Here is a 21,841-nt window from a genome sequence, read left to right as displayed (position 1 = left end):
GGTTTACCCAACACGACCAACGACAATTGGGAAAGTTTACCAACGGAGGTCCGCGGCCATCCGCCGGCAAACAAGATACTATGTTAACATAAAATTTAGAACATACAACATAAGGAAAACAACCTCCAATGAGACTAGGTGACATCTCTCCCGGTAGACACCAACAGATTAAGAACTCTAAAGGTAAGAACTCTCTTGACATTAATTAAGGAGACATGACCCGGAGGACGTCATGTTACAGATGCAGCTTTGCAATACATGACAAAGATAATAGTAATAATAATCTCAGACCTTGAAATATAATTGTTGAACTCCATCTAGTGATGAGATAATAAAGTAGAAGGATGGGTGTACAGATGGCAGCACATGTATGACAAATTATTTCATCATATCTATGTGAAAAAGTCTGTGTGTAGCCGTCGTAGGCACCACCATTACATATCATCAGCTAGAGAGGGCAACCAGTCACGGGATGAACTGCAAGACTCGTTATATAATTATTAAGCTTTCATAAAAACATCTTCCCCAGACCCGCCGGGAACAAGAAAACTAGTTATTCGTTTCACAACATTATTTTGAAGTTTCACGACTGAAGCCAAGAATAACGAGAGTTAGTTACTCAAGTAGCTGAAGCAAGAAGTCAATACTTGAATGCGATTAGTGAGAACGAGAGACACGCTTTTATACATCTTAAACTGGTTTTAATTTAGGACCATTCGTACAAAGGCAACATTCCATCTCAATAAAAATTCAAAAAATCACACAAAAATTAATTTGCATACAAAAACAAGTTCAAAAGTATTTCAAAATTTTAAGTGGTAACACTAAACATTATCGGGGGAGCTGGCGAGGCTCTTCGATTATGCCCTTCATATTAAATACAACAAACAATTATTCCGGCGGAAGTCTGCAGCCAACTGCCGAAACAGGTAAGTAAAGAATTATAACAACACAAGATCATGTAATATCTCCCCGAGAGAATCCCCACGCAAAATAATAATTAAATGTATGTTATATGAGAAATAAATTTTGGTGGGACATCAGCCGCCCGACCTTGATTCTGTCCTCGTCAAATGACTGCAAGACCCCACCCTACGGCCATAAGACTAAGCAGACTTCTGGCTCGTGATGGTACGCCAGCGGAACTTCCGGATGGTTTCCAGTAGCTGAGAGGTCCCTGGGGCCTAAACATTATGATTATTTCCCATATATAAAAAAAACTAAAGTGACGGAGAAGGATATCCTGATCCCTCCCGTTACACTTAGTTATATCCGTGCCGGCTTGAAAAACAATACATAAACAAAATGAAACATCATTTACATGTAACGACACACAATTTTTGATAATCTAAGAATTTTAAAATAGAGATTAAAATAATTTGAAAGTAAAAAATATAATTTAAAAAATCATACGTAATTACATTAGCAAACATCAAAGAAAATATGTGTCACACACTGTTTTTTCTTGATATGATCATAGACATCAAACGCTTTTCCACTGCATCTAATGCTGGAATAGCTATGCCTCAGAATGCGAAATAATTTCTAAGATTTTCCAAACTCAGAATGGCTACCTGATTTGGAATATTTTGGATTTCATTGATAATGTCCGCTTCTGTCATCTGGGTTGCCACCAGTATTTCCTCATAAACATTTATATAACCTTGAAAAGAAAATTCAGAAGCAATTTTTTTTCCCTTTAGGTGAATCCAAAAGTTTCATCATTATCTTCATCTTCCTGAACGGCAGAACCATGAATACTCAATTGATTTTCACCATTTCTGTGACTATTTTGTCCAAAACCTGCATGCCTCCAATAATTCTGTTACTTCCGAAACATTATTCCAAGCATTAGCCAATCAACTATTGCTGCTTCATTTTTTTTCCACACTATTTAAAACGTTTTGGATTACACTTCTGTATATTACTTTAAGGCTCTTTGTTATGCCTTGATCCAAAGGCTGTAACTTACTCAAGCAATTTGGTAGCAGATGATGTACAGGATTTGGGTCCGTCATCTTAACCATCACGCCACTGGACACATCAGATGACGTACAGTGATAGATTTTAAAATCACCTTGGTATTGCGAGGTGTACAGTTGTCTATTAAAAGCAAAATCTTTCCTTGCTTAGGCTCATCACCTCATCAAATTCTCTCAACCATTCAGAAAAAAATCTCAAATCCATGTTTTTTTTTGTTTGCTGTGTATGATACAGAAAGTTTTTCCCTCTTTATAAAGCATTGTTTTAGATTTTCCTATGACGAAAATCTTTTATCACTGCTAGAGATGCGAGATGAGAATATTCTCTTGGATGTAAAAATTAGAGAATGATCAAAAATATTCATTTTTCTTTTAAATTTAAATTTTTTTACTAATTTTGTTTATATTGTGAAATATAAATCAGTTTTCATTGCCTGAAACATTTACAACAAAACAATTTTTGGTATAATCACCCCCAATGTGACAACTTTAGTTCGAGAATATTCTCCAGGTCATGATGAGAGCTTTTAAAAGTTTGGTTGTAAAGATTTTAGAAACCATTAAATTAAAACATTATTTTAAAATTAGATAAATTTTCAGAAATAAGTTCACAACACAAAAGAAATTAAATCAAAGTTGATTGATGAAGGAAGCAATTACACAATCACCTTCATTCTAAGAAGATACAGAACTGTCATTTTTTCAATGCACAATACACTTAAATTCTGTATCAAACACCCTTTTTTTTAAAAGCTGTGTAATTCAGCCCTGTTGGTTTAATTTTCTTGCTTTCAAACTTTTATATTGTGGTCTACTAATTTCAATATACTCATTTTCTTGACTGGAAGAGAGACAGGGACAGAGAATATTCTCTCAAAGGACTACTATTATAAATTACTAGAGAATATTCTCATCAAAAATAATTATTATACAAAAATGATAATTATACAAAATAATTATTATACAAAAATGATAATTATACAAAAATAATTATTATTCTCAAGTTATTTATCGAGACTATTATAATACATGTTATTACATATATTCTTGATAATACTCTGGAAAGATTTCGGTAACTGAAGAATATTCTCATCAAGGAGATGAGAATATCCTTCTCTGGAAGGACTATTATTAATAACTTCACAATAATTCTTATTATTTTCTATAAGAATATTCCCCAGTAATTTATGAAAGTAGTCCTTCCAGAGAATATTCTCAAGGATATTATATGTAACTATATTATAAATAAGAGGAGAATATTCTCAAGTTATTTATAATAGTAGTCCTAGCAGAGAATATTCTCATCGAGGAGAATATTCTCTGCTAGGACTACTATTCTCCAAAAGATTATTCTCGAGGATTTTACATCTCTAATCACTGCCATATATGTTCGTACAGGTACATACCATAACAAGCAGACAAAGTTTGGAATTTTTATTACTGCTACACTATTCTCCTTTGAAAGCCATAGTTTTCTGGGGGAGCAACTGATAAAATACTCCAGTCTCATCTGTATTACGTACATCTGCAGGTTTGTAACAAGAAATGAGTCCTTTACTGGTTTTTAACCATTTTTCAACACCTTCGTTGTCAACCAAAGCACTTTCACCAGAAATAGATTTACATGCGATGCTATGGCAATCTTTAAATCTTTATAGGCCTAACCATCCACATTATTTGCGTTAGTCATTTTTGCCTCAAGCATGCAAAATGTAACATTTTTTCTTTCAGCAAGAGGCTGGTCACAGGAACATTTTTCCATCTCTATTCTTCAAACCATTTCATAAGAGTTGCTTCAACATCAGTATGAGTTCTTTCTCTGAATCTCTTCTTAGAGATATTCAGCTCACCATCTGAAAACTTGATTTTGAATTATTTTGTCTTCAAAATTGGGGATAGCAAACTTGAAGGAATGCTGAATTTCTTTGAAACCTCACTTTTTTCCCATTTTTCACTTGCTACCAACTGTATGGCTTCAATTTTTTAAGCAATAGATATCGTTTTGCACTTGGACATTTTCAAAAATTAACTCTAACACGAGATGACGCCATCGCTTCAGACTCTAGCTACTTAGTGACACAAGTGCATGAAAGGTGTTAGAATAGTTGGGAATAAAAACCTTAATTTTTTTATTTCTAACTAGGTTTTCTGCAGACAATAAGATTTGACCAAGAAAAAAAAGGAAACGGGTTTAAATGGTAGTCAATAACACTGATAGTGATAAAATGCCTTCCAAGAAAAAATGGCGACATCTATTCAGTTGCAGCTACACATTGTAAAAAGATCTACCTATAACAAGATTTAGATATATTTACAAAGAAATTCCAGAAAATTCGTACTTGAAAACCGGTTGAAAATTCATTATAGGTGTACTTTGATGAAATCTGTGTTCTTAATAAGCAATTAAAATAACACAGAAAAGCACTTCGAAAATCTTGGGACATGGAAAAATTTTGTTATAAGTGAGTTCGACTGTAGTAATAAAAAAAGGGAAGAGAAAATAAAACTTTTTTTCTGTTTATGTTGTAAGTAATGATTCTAAAACATCTTATCTGGAGAAAAATACAACTTTCAGTTGTTGGTGGTTGTTTTGAGAGAGTTTTAAGAACCCAAGATATTTTAAGATTACCGTTTTGAGAGGGTTTTAAGAATCTGAGATATCTTGGGATTGCAGCTGTCTGGGTTAAAGCAATGAACAGATTAAATACATTTTCCTGTAAACACAATGACGGAAAGGCATTGGATTTAGTCTCGCAGCCCAATTTTTGAGGAGTTGCACTCAGCAAATCCCACGAAACATTGATTGATTAATTTTTCCCAGAAGATGTAAATTCAGTATTCAAACTTTGTATAATATTTCTTTTTAAAATTTTTATTAGGTATCTGCGCTACAATTGAGCACTTCCATGACTTTAAACACATCTTGTCAGAATGTCATTCATTTTCATATAATGAACCATTTCAGTTATTGTTATTACTGCATCAACAGGAATCCTTTCAGATCTATTGTCATCCCTCTTTTACGGGAATTTTTTTGTCTCACGAATGTCTGCAGGGGTTTTACTATATTTAAATAAAATTTTGTGTTTTATTAAGTAATTTGACACTAATCCAGTGATTTTTAACCATCGTTCCCATTTGTATTTTTTCAATATTCACTTTGAAGACATTGAAAAATTTGAATGAAGTTCTTTTATTATTAGTTGAATGGATAATGCAATCACATTTTCTAATTATCTCACCCAGGTTAATTCAACTGTTCCGATTGCATCTGAAATTTATAAGAAGCACAATGCATATGATCCCAACAGGATATTCGGCGTGACTACTTTGGATGTAGTTAGAGCTAATGCATTCATTGCAGAGGCAAAGGTAATCAGTTTTTTATTTTTGTAAGTAACAAATATTCCTGTAACTGGGTTATCGATTTGGTGTGTGTTTTGAGGCTTGAATGTCATTTTTGATAGATTCACAGAGCTCAAACATGCTCAGATGCTTGTGATTTTAAATTTTTATATAAATGTATGCAAACTTTGTTGTGATGGAAGTGAAATATTACATGTTTGAGGCTCCTACTTTGTTGTTGATGTGCTCTGCATTTTCCTACAATTTTATTTTTTTTAACTTTTTCCCCCAAGAAGAAATTTATTCACTTTCACTTATACAAGATGGGGGGGGGGGGAATTATACACACACACACATATATACATACATGCACAACATATTACAGACTGACGTAATTATTGATACACTGAGTTACATAAGAGTTGACAAGGGGTAACTTGGTTACCCGCACTGACAACATACAATGAAGCTAAATCTAAAAGTCACTAGTGAAATTAGTATTGCTCTGTTTAATGCGTGAAAATAAAAAAGGAAAAAAGACATGTATGAAAAATATACATATATGTGGGCGAATCAAGGAAATATATGTACTGAGTTTAAAAAATAGAGGTAGCAGACAGGTATTTATTTGTAAAAAAAGTAGGCAAGTCGCTTCGGTTAAACACAATCAAAATGTATAAAGTTATGTTTGAGTATTAAAAACAGTTTCAATCTTTGGTATGTTAAAGCAATGTATTGTTGAATTCATTTAAAAACAGGAAACAGTGTTATATTTTCAATCCAATAGGTAAAGTGTTATAAATTTTAGGAGCAATGTAAAAAAATATTTTTTCTATGTGAGAGAATCTCAAAGACCACATGAGATTGTCTCAAGGAAACATTCATTTTGGGTGGGCAAAGATTTTTGTTTTTGTGCAGAAAAATTAGTGCTTTATAGAAGACAAGTTGTCATAGGCTTAGGATATATTTATTATATAAAGAAATGTCATTTGAAGTTGAGTATCCTAAAAACTTGAGAAATTTGAATTGAATAATTATAATTGGGGTAATAAGTTAGTCATATATAAATCATAGCCCCAAGTAAGTAGACCATATTGTAATGATGAATGTGAACCCAGGCATAATAAACAGAGCGCAAGAAAGTGTAATGAACAATTTTTCACAAATGGTAAAACCTATATAAGAAAATAGAATCAAAAGATCATGAAATTTCAAATTAGAATGAACATAGGTACGGAGATATTTCCATGAGACCTCTCCTAGATATTGACAATTACAAGCGCGACGTGAACAACCTGTTGCATGAGATTTGAGAACAAGATTTCCCTGAGGCAAAAGTGTATAAATTTCATTTTGTTGGAGTTTAACCTCATATCGTTCTGAGCAAATTAATTTTTAATAGAAGATCTTACTCAATTTGAGTTATCGGTGTAAATTGATTGTCAAATGAATAAAGAACTACAAAATCATCGTTGTATGTAATAATTTTTCTGAAAAGTTTTTAAGTACAAAAATCATTGATGAAAAGCAATGGACCCAAAATGAATCCCTGAGGAACTCCTCTACCAATATTCCAGTAAGAACTGAATGAATTGTTAATTTTAACATTTTGTGTTCTATTTCTTAAGTGATCTGAACAAAAGAAGCTGTTCACCTCTGACACCAGTATAATACAGTTTACTAAGTAAAACTTCAGGATTTACAGAGTCAAATGCCTTAGCGATATCAAGAAAAATAGGTAGAGTTTGCTTATTTGTATCAACGCTTCTGTAAATATATTTGCAGAAGTTTAGTAAAGCATATTCGGTATTGCGTCCCCGCAAAAATCCATATTGATTAGGAGCAAAGAAACAGTTTTTAAGTAAAAACTAAAAAGTGATTTTCATTGCGGATTCTATTAGTTTAGAAAAAATTGGTAAAACCAAAATAGGACAATAGTTGCTTGAGTTATTTTTATCTCCAGATTTGAAAGTGGGAATCACAGTAGCACATTTTAATGAACAAGGAAAGCTATTATGAGTGATGGAATTATTTTTAAAATTTGTGAGAAATTGTACGTTTTTAAAACAAAGATTTGAAAATCTTAGCCGCTGTGGTGATCGAGTGGTTATAATGCCGGACTCGTGATGCGAGGATCCGGGTTCGAACCCCACAGTGGTGGTCGGCTGAAGTTGGTTTTCTGTGGTTCCCAACTTCAAGGCGCAAATGCGAGCCGATCTCCCCGTTAAAAAGTCTCGCCACAGAGAGCAACAGTCCTACAATGATAAATCATTCAATCATAACACTTCACTCATAGTTAGTAAAACTGGGGGCAGATGACAGCACTACACATAACAAGCATTACACAGAAACAAAAAACTTTACGTCAGGTTGCACTACACGTACATGCACATTCCCGCATGTACCGATTCGTTGGGGGGTTCCGGGGGAGGGGGTGCATGTGTGGTGTAGCAGTAGTAGGTAGGGGCTCGGGGATCCATGATGTTCTTAAGTCAGCCACCTCGTTGGACAATTTGCCTGTTGTGGCGTTGTATTTGTATTTGTATCTTAGTATTAATCCCATCATAATCTGAAGTATTTTTTCTACAGATTAAATTTACAACCCCTAGTGTTTTAGAGCCCTTAGGTGGATAAAAGAAAAACGAAGTTGAAGATTGGGTTAAGAACTTTTTAAAATCAACAGTATTTATATCAATCAAGGTATTACAGCCTATATTATTGAAATGAGAATTAAAGTCGTCAGCTAAAATGTTATCATCAGTGCTATCAGGCAACACATTCTTAGAAATACTACCAGGTGAATTATTTATGAAAGACCATTGTTTTCTACTTGTGGTGCTTTTTTTAAATTCAGTGGAGATATTTATTTTTTGCAGTAATGATTTTTAATTTAAGATTTCAAGCAACTGATTTATATTCAAATTTATAAATTTCATCAAAATGATGCCTACAGCACTTTTTCCAAAATTTTTCTTTGCGAAGAATTAATTCATAAACCTGATTATCGACCCAAGGTTTCTGTATTTAAACCTTTTGGTTTTTCATTGAAACTAAAATTTTGCTTAATAGAATCTATAGCACACACAAAACTATTATATTGAGTGTCCAGATTATCAGAAGAACAAAATAATTTATAGTTCAAGAGAAAATTATAAACCGCTTTATAGTTTATTGAACGAGTTGCGTGAATGAGTGCCTTCTTGAGATTTAAATTATGCAGACTAGTAAACAACCTTATACACAACTGCATACTGATCAGTAACATCACATTTAAAAATGCCTGATAAATCACCCATATGTTTTGGAGAATAACGAATAAATAAATAATCAATGCATGTTGCAGTGACTGTAGTTGGTTCACTGTATAGAGATCAATCTATTTTCAGAGGGATTGGTTAGATAATCAATAATGATTATCTAACCTTGATCCGATAAAATATCAACAATCAGGTCACCTATTAGTATTAGATTATCAGCAGTAATGTGTTGAATCAAACTCATGAATTCATTATTGAAATACTCGATTGTGTAAGCATGCAAACGATAAACGGCCAAAATAGAGAGATTGAAATGATTACTGTGTGTGTGTAACAATACGTATTTGGCAGTTTGCTATAACCACATTTCAATCTTGTTAAAATTTATCCCTTTCCTATGAAAAACTAATGCACCTCCTGATCTAGATTCATCTTTGCAACAATAAGATTTATCAAAATCTTCAATGTTATATACATCAATCTCGTTGTCAAATATCTATACTTCAGATAAAATTAAAATATATATTTCAATCAGATGTTTGTGAAGTGTAGTGTAAGCAAGTAATCAAAATTCATTCTGATACTTCTAATATTTAAATGTAGCAAATTTAAATTAGCACGTGGATGAGAGGGAAAGGTTTAAAAAAAATTTGAAAGTCATCTAGAGACAATAGTTTGATTTGGGTGAACATTAACGGAAAAGCAGTTCAATTCATTTTCAGTTTCTATCAACGTTTTCAAGATCATTGAGTTTGCTATTCTATATATTTTAGACTCTTCACCTTTATGTAAGAAAATCTTTCTCTCTTTGAACCAACAAAAACTAAAATTGTTCTCTATTTTAAATTGCTTAACAGTATACAATAACTTTTTGAGATCAGGAGTCGTATGTTTGTTTATGTAAACTGGAATATCCACCAATCTAGAATTAAAGTTTTTACCTTGGCCAACTTAAAAACTCTATCTCTGTGATTTTGATTCAAATTGTAACAATATTTTTCTGCAATCTTTTCTTGTAGTCGGAACTCTGTGAATAGCACAAATATTGTCCTTGAATTCACATTCAATTGATGTCCTCGATTTTCTTCATGACGTTTAGCAGATTTTCATTTTCAGCTCCAGGCAATCCCAAAATTTGTAGGTTATTGCTCCTAGAGTACTGTTGAAGATCACAAACTGATTCCGCCAGATTCTGTACTTCTAGTTTGATCTGGCTATTTTCGAGTCGCAGATTGGAGTTGGTTTTTTTCAGGTCATCTATGGATTTTTGCAAGTTTAGAATGAGGTCATAGTGGAATTCCAATGACTTTGAATTCCTCTAACTTGTCAGAGATTAATTATTTTAAACAATAATTGGCTATTTAGAAGACAGTTAATAGTATTTCCAGTGAGGACCTATTTTTCTCTAACATATTGTTTTTGTGATTATAATGAAATAATAACTTCATGCCTCGCTGGTATTAAATTTTTCTGATGGAAATTTCTCATTGAAAAGTTTTTGAAAACGACGATAAAATTTTTTATTGAATGTCTTTAACAGTTTGACTGTGTATATAAATCTGCTCTTAAAAAATGTTTTGCACAAATACAAATTTACACATTTAAGGGTTAAGAAATTGCACATTTCTCAAGTTTGTTGCCTTCTTTCTGGTTTTCTTGTGTTCTGGTTAATTATAATATAGGCTTGTATCAATAGTTCAAAATTTTAATTGCATTTTGTTTTTAAAAAATATTTTTCCTTGTTAATTTTTTATTTGTTTTTAGGGACTAGATCCAGCTCAAGTGAATTGTCCAGTAGTAGGTGGCCATGCTGGTATCACCATTGTGCCACTCATTTCACAGGCAACACCTAATGTTTCATTTCCCAATGACCAGTTAGATGCAATGACCAAAAGAATTCAAGATGCTGGCACAGAAGTTGTCAAAGCTAAAGCTGGAGCTGTAAGTGGAAATTATTATTTTAAGGTTCCTTATTCAGGTGTCAGTCCAGTTAAAATTTGGCTCAATTTTTTCCTGAGCTACCACAAAATCACGGGTCCTGGAAACAGATCCTTTACAAAATACAAATTGACAAAACCATAAATTTAAACTTTCTTTTGTGCAGAATCGGATTATTTTTTTATTTTCACAAAACCAGAACCATCTAAAAAAGTATAGACAGACCCCTGCTACGTATCTCCACATTTCATCATTATATGGATCATGCCTCCTATGACTTTGGATACATAATTTTAGGTAAGATAATTTTGAGTGAAGGAAGAAAAACTAATATTACTAATCTCATATAACATAGTTGAAAGGCTTTAAAAAAAAATTCTGATGCAAACAAGCATGGTATTACGAAAGCCTGGATAACCAAGCAGAGATCGAGATGTAGTTCGGAAAATTCACCTTCCTGTGCGGGGAATCGAACCACCAATCTCTCACTGTCCGGGCAATTGTTCTAACAGGGACTACAGAGGACAGACATTTTCCTTTCTTAGAACATATGTATGAATGCTGTATGGGACTGCGTATGAACAGCCTCCTAGCTCAGCTAATAGCTCTTATGACGTTATCCCCCCATATGGATTAGATAACTCGCCCAGACAGTGAGATTGGTGGTTCGATTCCCCACAAAGGAATGTGTATTTTCTTTCCGAACTATATCTCTATCTCCGCTTGGTTATCTAGGCTTTTGTACTTCGTATGAACAGCGGAGAGTGACATCATTTCTCTCTATAAACATGGTATTGTTTCCTGTTCTAACAGTGCTTCTTAAATTTTTTTTTTCACCACTCCTTTGGACCATATTTTCTCTTGTGTGTGGGAGGTCCCCCCCCCCCCCCCATGTTATACAGTGCTCTTGATCCTCATCTATGAGCGAGGCTATTTTTACTTATTTAATTGATTTTTTTAACAAATTTAAAGGGAACGGAAACTATAGGCAAGGGTAACCTCTTGATCACCTCTCTTAAATTTCAGTTAGCTTTCCTCTTGTATGAGTTGTATGTAGACATGGCCTCTCCACATCATCCCCAATCCCCTCTCCCCGGGCAAAATGATATTATTCTGGGGCCTGTACTTAGAAGTACAGTTACACATGAATACACTCTCAAAAATAGGTTTTGTATCTGATCACGTCATGGCTTCCTATGGGCATGAAGGCCCTGGGCCATATCTATATGGGCAGATGCATTACGGCAGATTCGGTTCTATGGGCAGTTCTGCTGGATTCTGAAAGTACAGTGGTCACATTTCCCCTCACAATGTTTCACTTAAAAGCTGTTTCTTAAAATCTATTTTTTACCCATTTTTTTTGTCTGTGTTTCCCTCCCCAATGAAATTATATCCGGGGGGGGGGGGAAAGCCATGACAAGTTTATGGCTTGAACTTTGTTTTCATCCATGGCCCCCTTAGAATATCACAGGATTGGGGGGGGGAAGCACATGACACCAGGTTGAGAATCACTGCTTCCAATTTATTCAAAAGCCTTCCAATTTTTTAACCTTCAAAATCTTCCGATTGGACACCAGATTCTTCCGATTTTTCCTATCTTAATAGAAAAACCCATAAAAATCCTCATTGTGCTTCACATAAATGAAAAATCTCTTGAAAATCCCACAATCTCAGGCATAGCAAAATATCGCCAAGTATGATGCCAAAAGTAAGTGAATTTGTCAATTGTTAAAACAGCTAAACACAGAAAATGGAGCACTATTTTAAATCAGCTGGATTATAAAATGAAATTTACAAAAAAAGAAGACAGGTGGGACAAATATTTATATTCTTAACATAATTTATAAGTTGACAAAATAATTTCAATCCTTGATTTCAGTTAAGCATGGGGGAGGGTGGAGATACCTCAAGTTAAGCATACAGGGAAGGGGGGCATTTATTATAATAAAAAATAGTCTAGATCAGTGGTTCTCAACCGGGGGCCCTAGGATATTCCAGGGGGGGGGGGCACGGATGAAAATCTTGCAAAAGTTGAGCCATGGCTACTGATACGGGGGCCACGAAGAAATTTGTGACATTAAATTTTTTTTAGTCACTCTGACTAAAAAAATTTAATTTCAAACAAAATGCATAGAATATCTTTTTCGTAATTTTTCCCCATTCAAGTAACATTAACATGAGGAAGGAAATACAAAAAAGCGTTGCGTGTAATCTCGGTGGGTTTACGACTTGGGGGTGATAGTAGGCCCTGACGCAAACGATGGAAGAGGTTTAAGCAAAATGGAATAACTGTGAAGACAGAAAATTGTGTGTTCAGACTTTTCATTCAAAGAGGGCTGCCATAAAGAAAGCAGGCAAAGATTTACTGACCATTCATTGACATTTTTTTGAGTGCTGGTAGTAAATTTAATCCAAGAAGTAGATGGGTGGAAAATGAAAGCATGTAAAAAACCCATCGTTTTCATGCAATTACAGACGGATAGCCATCTAGTTTAGCACAAAGCTATCTTCAGCCAGCACTGAGTGGTCTGATGGGGAATGTATTTATAAAAATCGAATAGAGAATGATTTCTCTGGGGTATTTTTTATGAATTTTGGAAGGGGGTGCCAATCCATTGCCTCTGCTGAAAAGAAATAAAGTCGAACTCAGTTATAACGAACTCCAAGAGACCAAATCATACATGAGGAAAAATACCCGCGAAATTTAATTTTTTAGAACTACATTGCTGTGATAATGTATTGGGACAGGGGCAGTTTAAGTGAGGGTGCAAGAGGTGCGGCGCACTCGGGCGGAAGGTTGTAAGGGGCGGCAGCGTAGACTTTACTTAAGGCAACAAAATTTAACACAGTAAAAATTCACGACATCACGCTTTTGAGTCATACTATACCTCGTCAACGGAAACGTTGAGAAAATAGACAAGGCATCTGATCGTAATACCAGAAACTAGAATGTAAGCTACCTGGGCGGCTCGAGACAAAATCTGTACCCGTGTGGGACTTATTTTTTGCGCCTCCTACCTATTGCTCCCTCCATAACCCCTACCTCCTGCGTCAGGGAATCTTTCGTGCGGCCCATGCCCGATATTCCACGGGGCCCCTTCTACAGTTAATTTATAGAGTGAAAAAAGAAAAGTTATAAGGATTTTGTCCCGGGCCAAAAGCTGGAGCCCGGTCAGCCCTACCCTTAGAAGGTCATGCCCCTCCCACACAATTTATCCAAACAATTCCTAACAAAACATTTTTTTCGGCCCTTCATTTCGGATTTTGCGCCCCTCCAGAGCCGACAGTTTGGTTTTTTTTGGCCAATGGAATTTTTTTTTACCCATTCACCTCGGATTTAGCATCCTCTTAAGCGGTGCCCCATGTGGCCAATGGGTCGCATGGCCAAGCGCCACCCCTGTACTCTATTACAAAAGCCATGTGTGCATCTTGGTTCCCTCACCCCTGGCCCCCACAAGAGTTCGGGATAATTCTCGTAATTTTTTGGTTTTTTCAGGCTATAAATTAACTATAGAAGGGGCCGTGAGAAATCTGACTGGGAGGAGGCCTGGAAAAGATCCCAGCCTAGAGGTCCATACCCTCACTCAGGATTTGATCCACGATAGTCAAATGAAGGCAAAGGAAAAATTTGGTTTTTCACTTGTCCGGCCCCTGGAATACCAGAAACACCTTTGAAAAAATTTTCTTAATAAAAATTACTCCGTTAAATATCATCTTTAGAGGATAAGTGATGATGGCTCACAAAAATAAGTGTTCTTTCACGGATTAAGTTATCTGGCATTTATTAAGAATGTTTTTTGTTCTAGAATTATTTTACCAAAGAATAAAAAATGTTTTACTTCAAAAGCGGGACGTATGGTCACGCACATTTTGCACTGTAAACGATGTGCGGCTTTCTTCTGAAAAAAAAAAAGGTTTATCTCCAGGTGCCCTTCATTGAAGCCCTATCAGCCTCCTGGCAGGGTCGCCAGTAGGGGCGGCACATGAGGCTTTGCACCCGGGCGGCATGTAAGCTCGAGTGGAATTTCGTGGCATTTACGCACAACCGAGCCCGTCTTGGCCATTTTTGTTTCCTTCCTAAATTTATAAAAGTAAAAAGGACTTAATCATTATAAAAAGGACTGTTTTCAGATAAAATTGCCGAAGTTCAATTACTTTAGTGCAAAAATGTCAGATTTTTTTGGGGGGAAAACCCAGCATATCAAACCCAAAGCATATTAAAGGCCCTTTATTAATACGTTTTGGTCAAACCCCATTAGACCGGAACTCCAAGAGACCCGAGAAATCCCTTCATAATAACGAAATTTCGTTACAAAGGAATTCCAGATTTTTATATTGTTCCTATGTAAACCTATCCGAGGGATTAGAAAAGTTTTCGTTAAAACGATATTTTTCCTGTTATAATGGTATGTTAAAATGAGAGTTGACTGTATTTCGTCTCAAACTATTCTTTTACGTGTATGTGGAGGCTGCAGGGGTAACAGGGCGTATGACACTTTACTGGTGAGCCATTAGTCTTAAAGACATAACCAACTAGGAAAAGTATCCAAATCACGTGCCCAACTCAGATATGTCATTCATGTTGTAAGGGGTTGTATAGCTATAAAGTAAAATAAAAACAACTTTTTGTACCGTCCCCGTGTGCCAAAGAACCCAATTAAGAAGTTGTTGCTCTGTCTTTCCCAATGCCAACTAAAATAATTTCACGTTTCTAAGTGAAATATTCACCTAGATATGCGAATTCGAAAAAATGAGGAAATTCGGGAAAAAACAGCATTAAATGCGGGTAAAATGGTTTCCCCTCAATTAATGCCGTTTTTTTCCAACTTTCTTCGAATATCTCAGTGAAAATATGAACTTAGACACGTTGAATTTTTTTGTGGGAGACCGGGAAACAACTTTCCAATTGGGTTTTGGGGCACAGGGTGTCCGTATAAAAAGTTAACATTTTTATTTTAATAACTATGTAACCCCTGACAACATGAATCAAATATCTGAGTACTACACATTATTCGGGTACTTTTTCCAACTGGACGTATGCCTCTAGGACCAATGGTTCGTCAGTAAAAAATGCCATATGCCCAGTTACCTATGCGCCCTGTATATTAAATATAGTACGGACTGTTATGTGAAATATTGTGTTATGTTTAAGCCAACTAGCACGTTGCTTCGTTTGCCTGTGAGAGAGCGGTCACATTATGAACCAAAAAGCCACTTGAAGGTAGCTTGTCATCCAATGAAATATAAGATTTTCACCGTATCGAAATAAACAAACTGATAATTTTCTTATTTGAAAATCTGATTATATTTTCCGATGGGCTTGAAATACTGATAATGAATCATTATTATGTTCACACGAACAGTTTTGTCACTGCGTACATGATTTCTCTGAAATGAATGGTTCAAACAAATATTTAAAAAAATTTCACACATATTTTAGTTCATTTTTTTAAATTCATAGCATGGCTACAACATGAACCTATATCCTTGATACATGTCTTATTGTTGAAACGATGTGAAAGGTTGAACTTTTGAATTGTGATTCATTTGTGTGGCTACTCCCTCATTACTACTTTTATCCGCACGAAGAGAATAAAATTAATAAAACTGTTTTCTACCACTTTTTGCGATTTTTATCATTATAAAAATGCGTATTTTGGTACAACTGACATTTCTCAATGAAACCATAATCATTTACACACAAAAAAAAACTAATTTGGAAATAATAAAAATTTCATCCAGTACAGTAACTTGATAACATTGTGCTGTCTTCAAGCGCATTGATTAAAAATATTTTTTTTTTAATTGGACTGACACAACACATAAAACATGCAAATCAAACTGAGAAAAACACAAAACAATAAACTTCACAAAATGTAACATTACGATGATACAGACCCTTTGTGACCCCAAGGGATTTATTCTATTTTTACTGTATTCTATTGTGTTTATTTTGCTTTTTCGTTATTTTCATAAATTAAAAATTAATCAAATTAAATTCAAAAAGATTTACACTTCAGACAATTTTTGAATAATTATCTTCTAATGGGAAAACGGGGGGGGGGGGGGGGAGAAAGGAAGGGGGAGTTGAAAATTATTCATGTTCGCAAGGGGGCCACAGGAATGAGAAATGGTTGAAAGGGGGCCATGGACAAAAAAAGGTTGAGAACCACTGGTCTAGATGGCAAAAATGGGGGAATGTCCTGGAAAACAGGTCATATGGGATCTTATAGGATTGCCAAGAAGGTTCCAAATTTTATTTTTGAGTGACATGCTTTCTTCAGCAGTGAAATATTTTGTCATGTGATAAACTACAGATTTTTTTGTCCAGCATTGGCACTTGTAAGTTTGTTGGAAATTCAATTTTTTATTATAGCTCTTAAATTTAATATCTATTTTTCTGGGGGTTTAAATGAAAGAAGAGCTATAGGATTACAACAGTATTTTGGTGAATGAAATATTGCATTAAAATCTTGAACAAGTATTTCTTTTATTACCAATATACTTTACTCTTTCCAGGGTTCAGCTACTTTATCCATGGCATTTGCTGGTGCTCGTTTCACATTTTCGGTGAGTGTGTCAAATGCATCTCTGTTGATTAAGATTAGCTATGTACTCTGAGTTAGAAAATTTAAATTGTTCCTGAAATTTACTCTTATTTTTTAGCCAGCTTTCCGATTTAAAATAATTAAGTTGCTTTTAATTAGTTTCACATTCTCGCAGTACTAATATTATAACACATATTCCCTCACATTAGTGAATATCATGCCTAATGTGCAAATACTCATATTTTCTGACATGCTGAGTAATTTGAGTTGAAGATTCCTGATAATTCTTAAATATTTGGAGGCCTACCATGTCCTCAATCTATTCAATGCAATCCAATCCAAAATAAATGCACTCAATTTGCTCATGACTGCTGGTCATCTTTTGTTTCCATGTCCAAACTTAATCTCCTCCCCTCTCTCCATGCTTCGTCTCATTTCTCGATCAACCTTGTTATATAAGATTTTCCATGGTCATTTCAACTTTGCTACTTCTGGTATCCTAGCCAAACCATCCTACATCTCCAGAAGACTCGACCATTCCTTTAAAATGAAACCTATTTTTGCTCCTACTGACTTTTTAAATAGTTTTTCCTTGTACCATTTGCGAATGAAACAAACTCCCAAGCTGTATTGTCAAAACCCCCACTATCACTAGTTTTTGTCAAAAACTAGTGAAAAACTTTATCAAACAATATCTTTGCTATTTTCAATTGCATCCTCTTCTATAGGCTCCAGGGTCAACAATATTGTATGAATAAATAAATCTCCTAATGCTTACAAAGAATAATCAGAGAGACAAGAATAATCCACGTTATTCTAGGAGAAAAGGGAAATTTTGGTATTAGCTCAAAGCTTAATGAAGCATCATTTTTGCTCTGTGTGACAAGGAGTGGAGCGAATCACTCACTGAGATTCAGATTATGGTATTTTACACTCGTGATGGCTTTGTTTGTGAAAAATTCATTTTATTTTATGAAAAATAATTACAATGCAATCATGAAATTGATCTTCATTTTATTATACAAGCAGTAATTTTTCTTGTGAAATAAATGGCCAGTCAAGGTTTTTGCTCTCCAAATAAGGAATTCATTTGCATTTCATAATTGGTCAAACTCTATTTCAAATTCATATATTAAAATGTGCTTGAAAAAAGTTGTAAATTCATTGCAGATGGTCCTACCTCAAATATAGGTGTTAAGTCAGAAGAAAAATATGTACAAGATGAGGTATGATTTGTTAAATTCTTGAAACTATTTACCTTGATCGATTGCAATCAGTGATTGAATAATATTACGCTACAGGAAATTGATATTTAGACAAACCACTGCAAAGATTATATGTATAATCAGAGCTGTAAAGCAAACATTATTCCAATTATTTCGTGCTTTTACAGGAATCAAGGTATGCTTACTTAACTTCACTGAATGATCATGCTGAAATATCATCACGAATAATGAAATTTGTGCTTGAATATGTGTATTTAATTACAAAATTCATATAAAAATAGTCCCGTTCACGCACACACACGCGCGTACAGTACTAAAAATAATGAAAGCACTAGAAAAAAGATAACAATGCCATCAAAAAGGAAAAAAAATTGTATCTTGAATGTGTATTGGTTTTAGATGATAGGAAAGATATTTTCCCTTGTATTTTTCTCCATGTCACGTGGTCTCAAGCATAATTCTCAGAAATAGACATAGCACTGATCATAATCTGATCCATGTCTCTCTGATTATTCTTTATAAGCATTAGAAGATTGTAAGGCCCTCTGGATTCTTGATAATCAATTACATTGGCTGATTTAAACCTTATCTTTCTGTATTTTATATAGCTGCACGCTTGAAAATTTTTTATATTTCCCAAATATTGATCTCATGATTGCAAAAAAATATCCCTTTTTTTTTGGGGGGGGGGGGAATTCCTAATGCATTTGCAGGCAAATTTATTAGGACCATTGCTTGCTTTTTTTCAAACTCAAAATGATGGCACAAGTGTGATGTAAGTTGTTGCTATTATCTCAGATTGTGGAGAAAAAAGACAATTCATCAAACAGTCAGTATCAGTTCAGCGTTTCATTGAAGTTGGGAAGATACAATGCTATCGCAAATAAAATTTGTCTCATTAAGTCTGTAGCCGCTGTAATTTTTTTTGTTGGCATAATTTGAGTGCAGTAATGCCAGGTAATTTAGCATTTTGTGTGATGATTGGCAACTTTTCACAATGCCATGCTGCTTCAAGGGAAAATTAATCCCTATGATTTTACTTTTGTTTATGACATCCATATTTTTTTGTACGGCATCCTAGATCTGTGAAAATCTTCCTGAATTTACTCTCTAAAGCTGGCAACTATTTCAAGACTGTTTCCACGAACTACATTCAGATAGTTTTATGTTTGCTTTTGCTATATATATACCACAAATCTTAGTTTAATAAAAATGCCAGATAATAAGCATATTTATTCGCACAAATTAGGTGAGTAAAATAGAAATGTCAGATTACCAAACACATTTTTATATTCCTTGATCATGTAAGATTAGAATTAGCACAGCAAAAAATATTAAAGGATTTTCTTTGCCTGGGGCCAAACATGATGATGTGATACAAAAGTAGCAGCATATTTTATCAATTGGTGAACAAGCAGAAAACTGCACCAAATATGTTTTATAAGTAGGTTTGAAATAATTGAATTAGTGCAATAAGTAAATGTTCCATTACCATTATCGTTACAACCCTTTGTCCAGATGTGATCACATTAAGCAGTTCACTATATTTGTTTCATTAGAGTTAATTTTTTTCAAAAATACATACAGGGTGATTATAATTGAAGTTCCTTTACTCTGAATAGTTTTCTCAAAACTTGCTCATCCAAACACAGCCAAATTTTCAGGATATCTTAATGAAACCATGGGAGAGAAATTTATGAAAAAAGTCAAATTTTTGACTGCCAGGTGAAAAAATTACATTTTTTTAATTGCATTTTCCTTGGTCCATGATAGTTTCAATGGGATGCATCCACCAGAAAGGATGCAATAAAGGTCTGAGTAGTTTTAGTATCTGAAACTGCTCACACCAATGTAGCGCCCATCAGTATACTGACAATACTCAGGCCTATGTAGCACCTGTTCTAGTGGACATATCTCATTGAAACGTGGTATATACACTATATGGAAAAAATGAAATTAATAAAGTGCCACTTTTTTTTTCACCTGTTAATAAAAATTTATTACATCTCTCTCTCCCCTATGGTCTCATTAAGATATCCTGAAAATTTGGTTGTATTTGGATAAGCAGTTTTTGGGAAAAACTCAGAGCGCACACACATGAACTTTACACAGTGTATATCAGAGATTAATGGAATTGTATGAATTTTCCTCTTTTTCGATTCAGCTGCTGAATGCTATGCAGGGCAAGAATGTTGTGGAATGTGCTTTTGTGAAATCATCAGAGACAGAGTCGCCATATTTCGCCACTCCAATTCAGTTAGGAGTAAGTATGATTAATTTTAGTTAATTTAATTACTATGATTGTCATATTATCTCAAGTAAAATTTGCGAATATACCAAAACCCTGTTGTTGGGCGAGAACACGGTTAAAAAACAAATTCCTGCTTCATACTCAGATTTTCTGTGATACTTTCATAAATACTTTATATTTTCTCACTCAACATAGACATTTTCACATTTTTTCTTTCACCAGCCCAATGGTTTAGCCAAGAATTTGGGATTAGGAAAATTATCTTCTTACGAAAAAGATTTGGTGGAAAAAGCTATACCGGAACTGAAAGCCAGCATCAAGAAAGGTGAAGACTTTGCACACAAGAGTTAATCATATAAAATTATTAAAAAAAATTAGGATGTGTAAACAGTGAAGGGACATTTGTCGAACAAGAAATTAAATTAAGTAGGTAATATCACTCTTGAGAAATCTTAGGTGAACAGATATTTTTTTTTTGCAACATACCATGTACAATAAATTGAGTGAACATGGCTCACGTGTTTTTTTCTTTCCATTGTGTAGCTTTCATTTCTGAAAGTCATTTCCTTTTTTAATACTGTGTGTATTTGACAAACATTTGTATTGTTGGTTAATTTGAAGTCCATTCACAGTAAAAAGAGTTTGAATTATTCGCCATCTATACTGGATTTGTAAAATGACTTCAAAAGTCAACACAATCAATATTCCCAGAAAATTAGTTACAGTAAAACCAGTCTTCTGTGGACACTAATTTGTCTGTGAAAGAGGGGGTGACCGTATCTGATGAGGTTTCTGTTTAAATTGTAAAATCCAGTATTAAAACAACTGAAATGGTTGAATATTTGAAAATGAAAGGAATTCTCTCCAACAATCTAAGATGCATTTAAATCATGAAAGTACATAGATATTGTGCGTGCGCGCAGATTTATGCAATTAAAATTACAAAAGAAAGTCTTACCCGCTTATAATGAAGTCGAAAATAACAGAATTTGTTCATTATAAGCAAACTTAGTTATATCCCTACTGGTTTGGAAAATGGTACGATTATGTAAAATTAAACATAATTTACAAGCACATGCCCATTTTTTAATAATATAAGTACGTTATAAAAATTAATTCTGAATTTTTTTTAAAAAAAATGAAATTTTACGTAATTGAATAGGTGAACAAAAATGTTAATCGTTACTAGTTTATTTTTCCTTGATATGATTTTGGATGTTGAATGTTTTGTGTTAAAAACATAATTGCATAGTAGAGTGGAACGAAATTTTTTTTTTTTGAAATTGCCATCGTA

At 34.1% G+C, this 21,841-nt stretch overlaps 1 protein-coding gene across 1 annotated transcript in view; it reads left to right on the top strand.

Moving 5' to 3' along the window:
• The window catches only part of Mdh2 (malate dehydrogenase 2), a 30,366-nt gene extending 9,306 nt beyond the window's left edge, over nucleotides 1-21,060 (top strand). Inside the window, exons 4-8 of the mRNA XM_089255782.1 lie at nucleotides 5,229-5,354; nucleotides 10,349-10,525; nucleotides 17,042-17,092; nucleotides 20,461-20,559; nucleotides 20,770-21,060. Coding sequence (XP_089111908.1) covers nucleotides 5,229-5,354; nucleotides 10,349-10,525; nucleotides 17,042-17,092; nucleotides 20,461-20,559; nucleotides 20,770-20,898 — 582 coding nt within the window. The 3' untranslated portion in view covers nucleotides 20,899-21,060. The remainder of the gene's footprint in view (nucleotides 1-5,228; nucleotides 5,355-10,348; nucleotides 10,526-17,041; nucleotides 17,093-20,460; nucleotides 20,560-20,769) is intronic.
• The last annotated feature ends 781 nt before the right edge of the window (nucleotides 21,061-21,841 follow it).

This window comes from Pholcus phalangioides, unplaced genomic scaffold, assembly GCF_987345545.1.
Source record: "Pholcus phalangioides strain wild (caught in Gottingen) unplaced genomic scaffold, Ppha-v1.0 ptg000172l_1, whole genome shotgun sequence".
Classification (NCBI taxonomy): domain Eukaryota; kingdom Metazoa; phylum Arthropoda; class Arachnida; order Araneae; family Pholcidae; genus Pholcus; species Pholcus phalangioides.
Note: the sequence above shows the minus strand (reverse complement) of the source record. Positions and strands in the feature narration are given on the sequence as shown.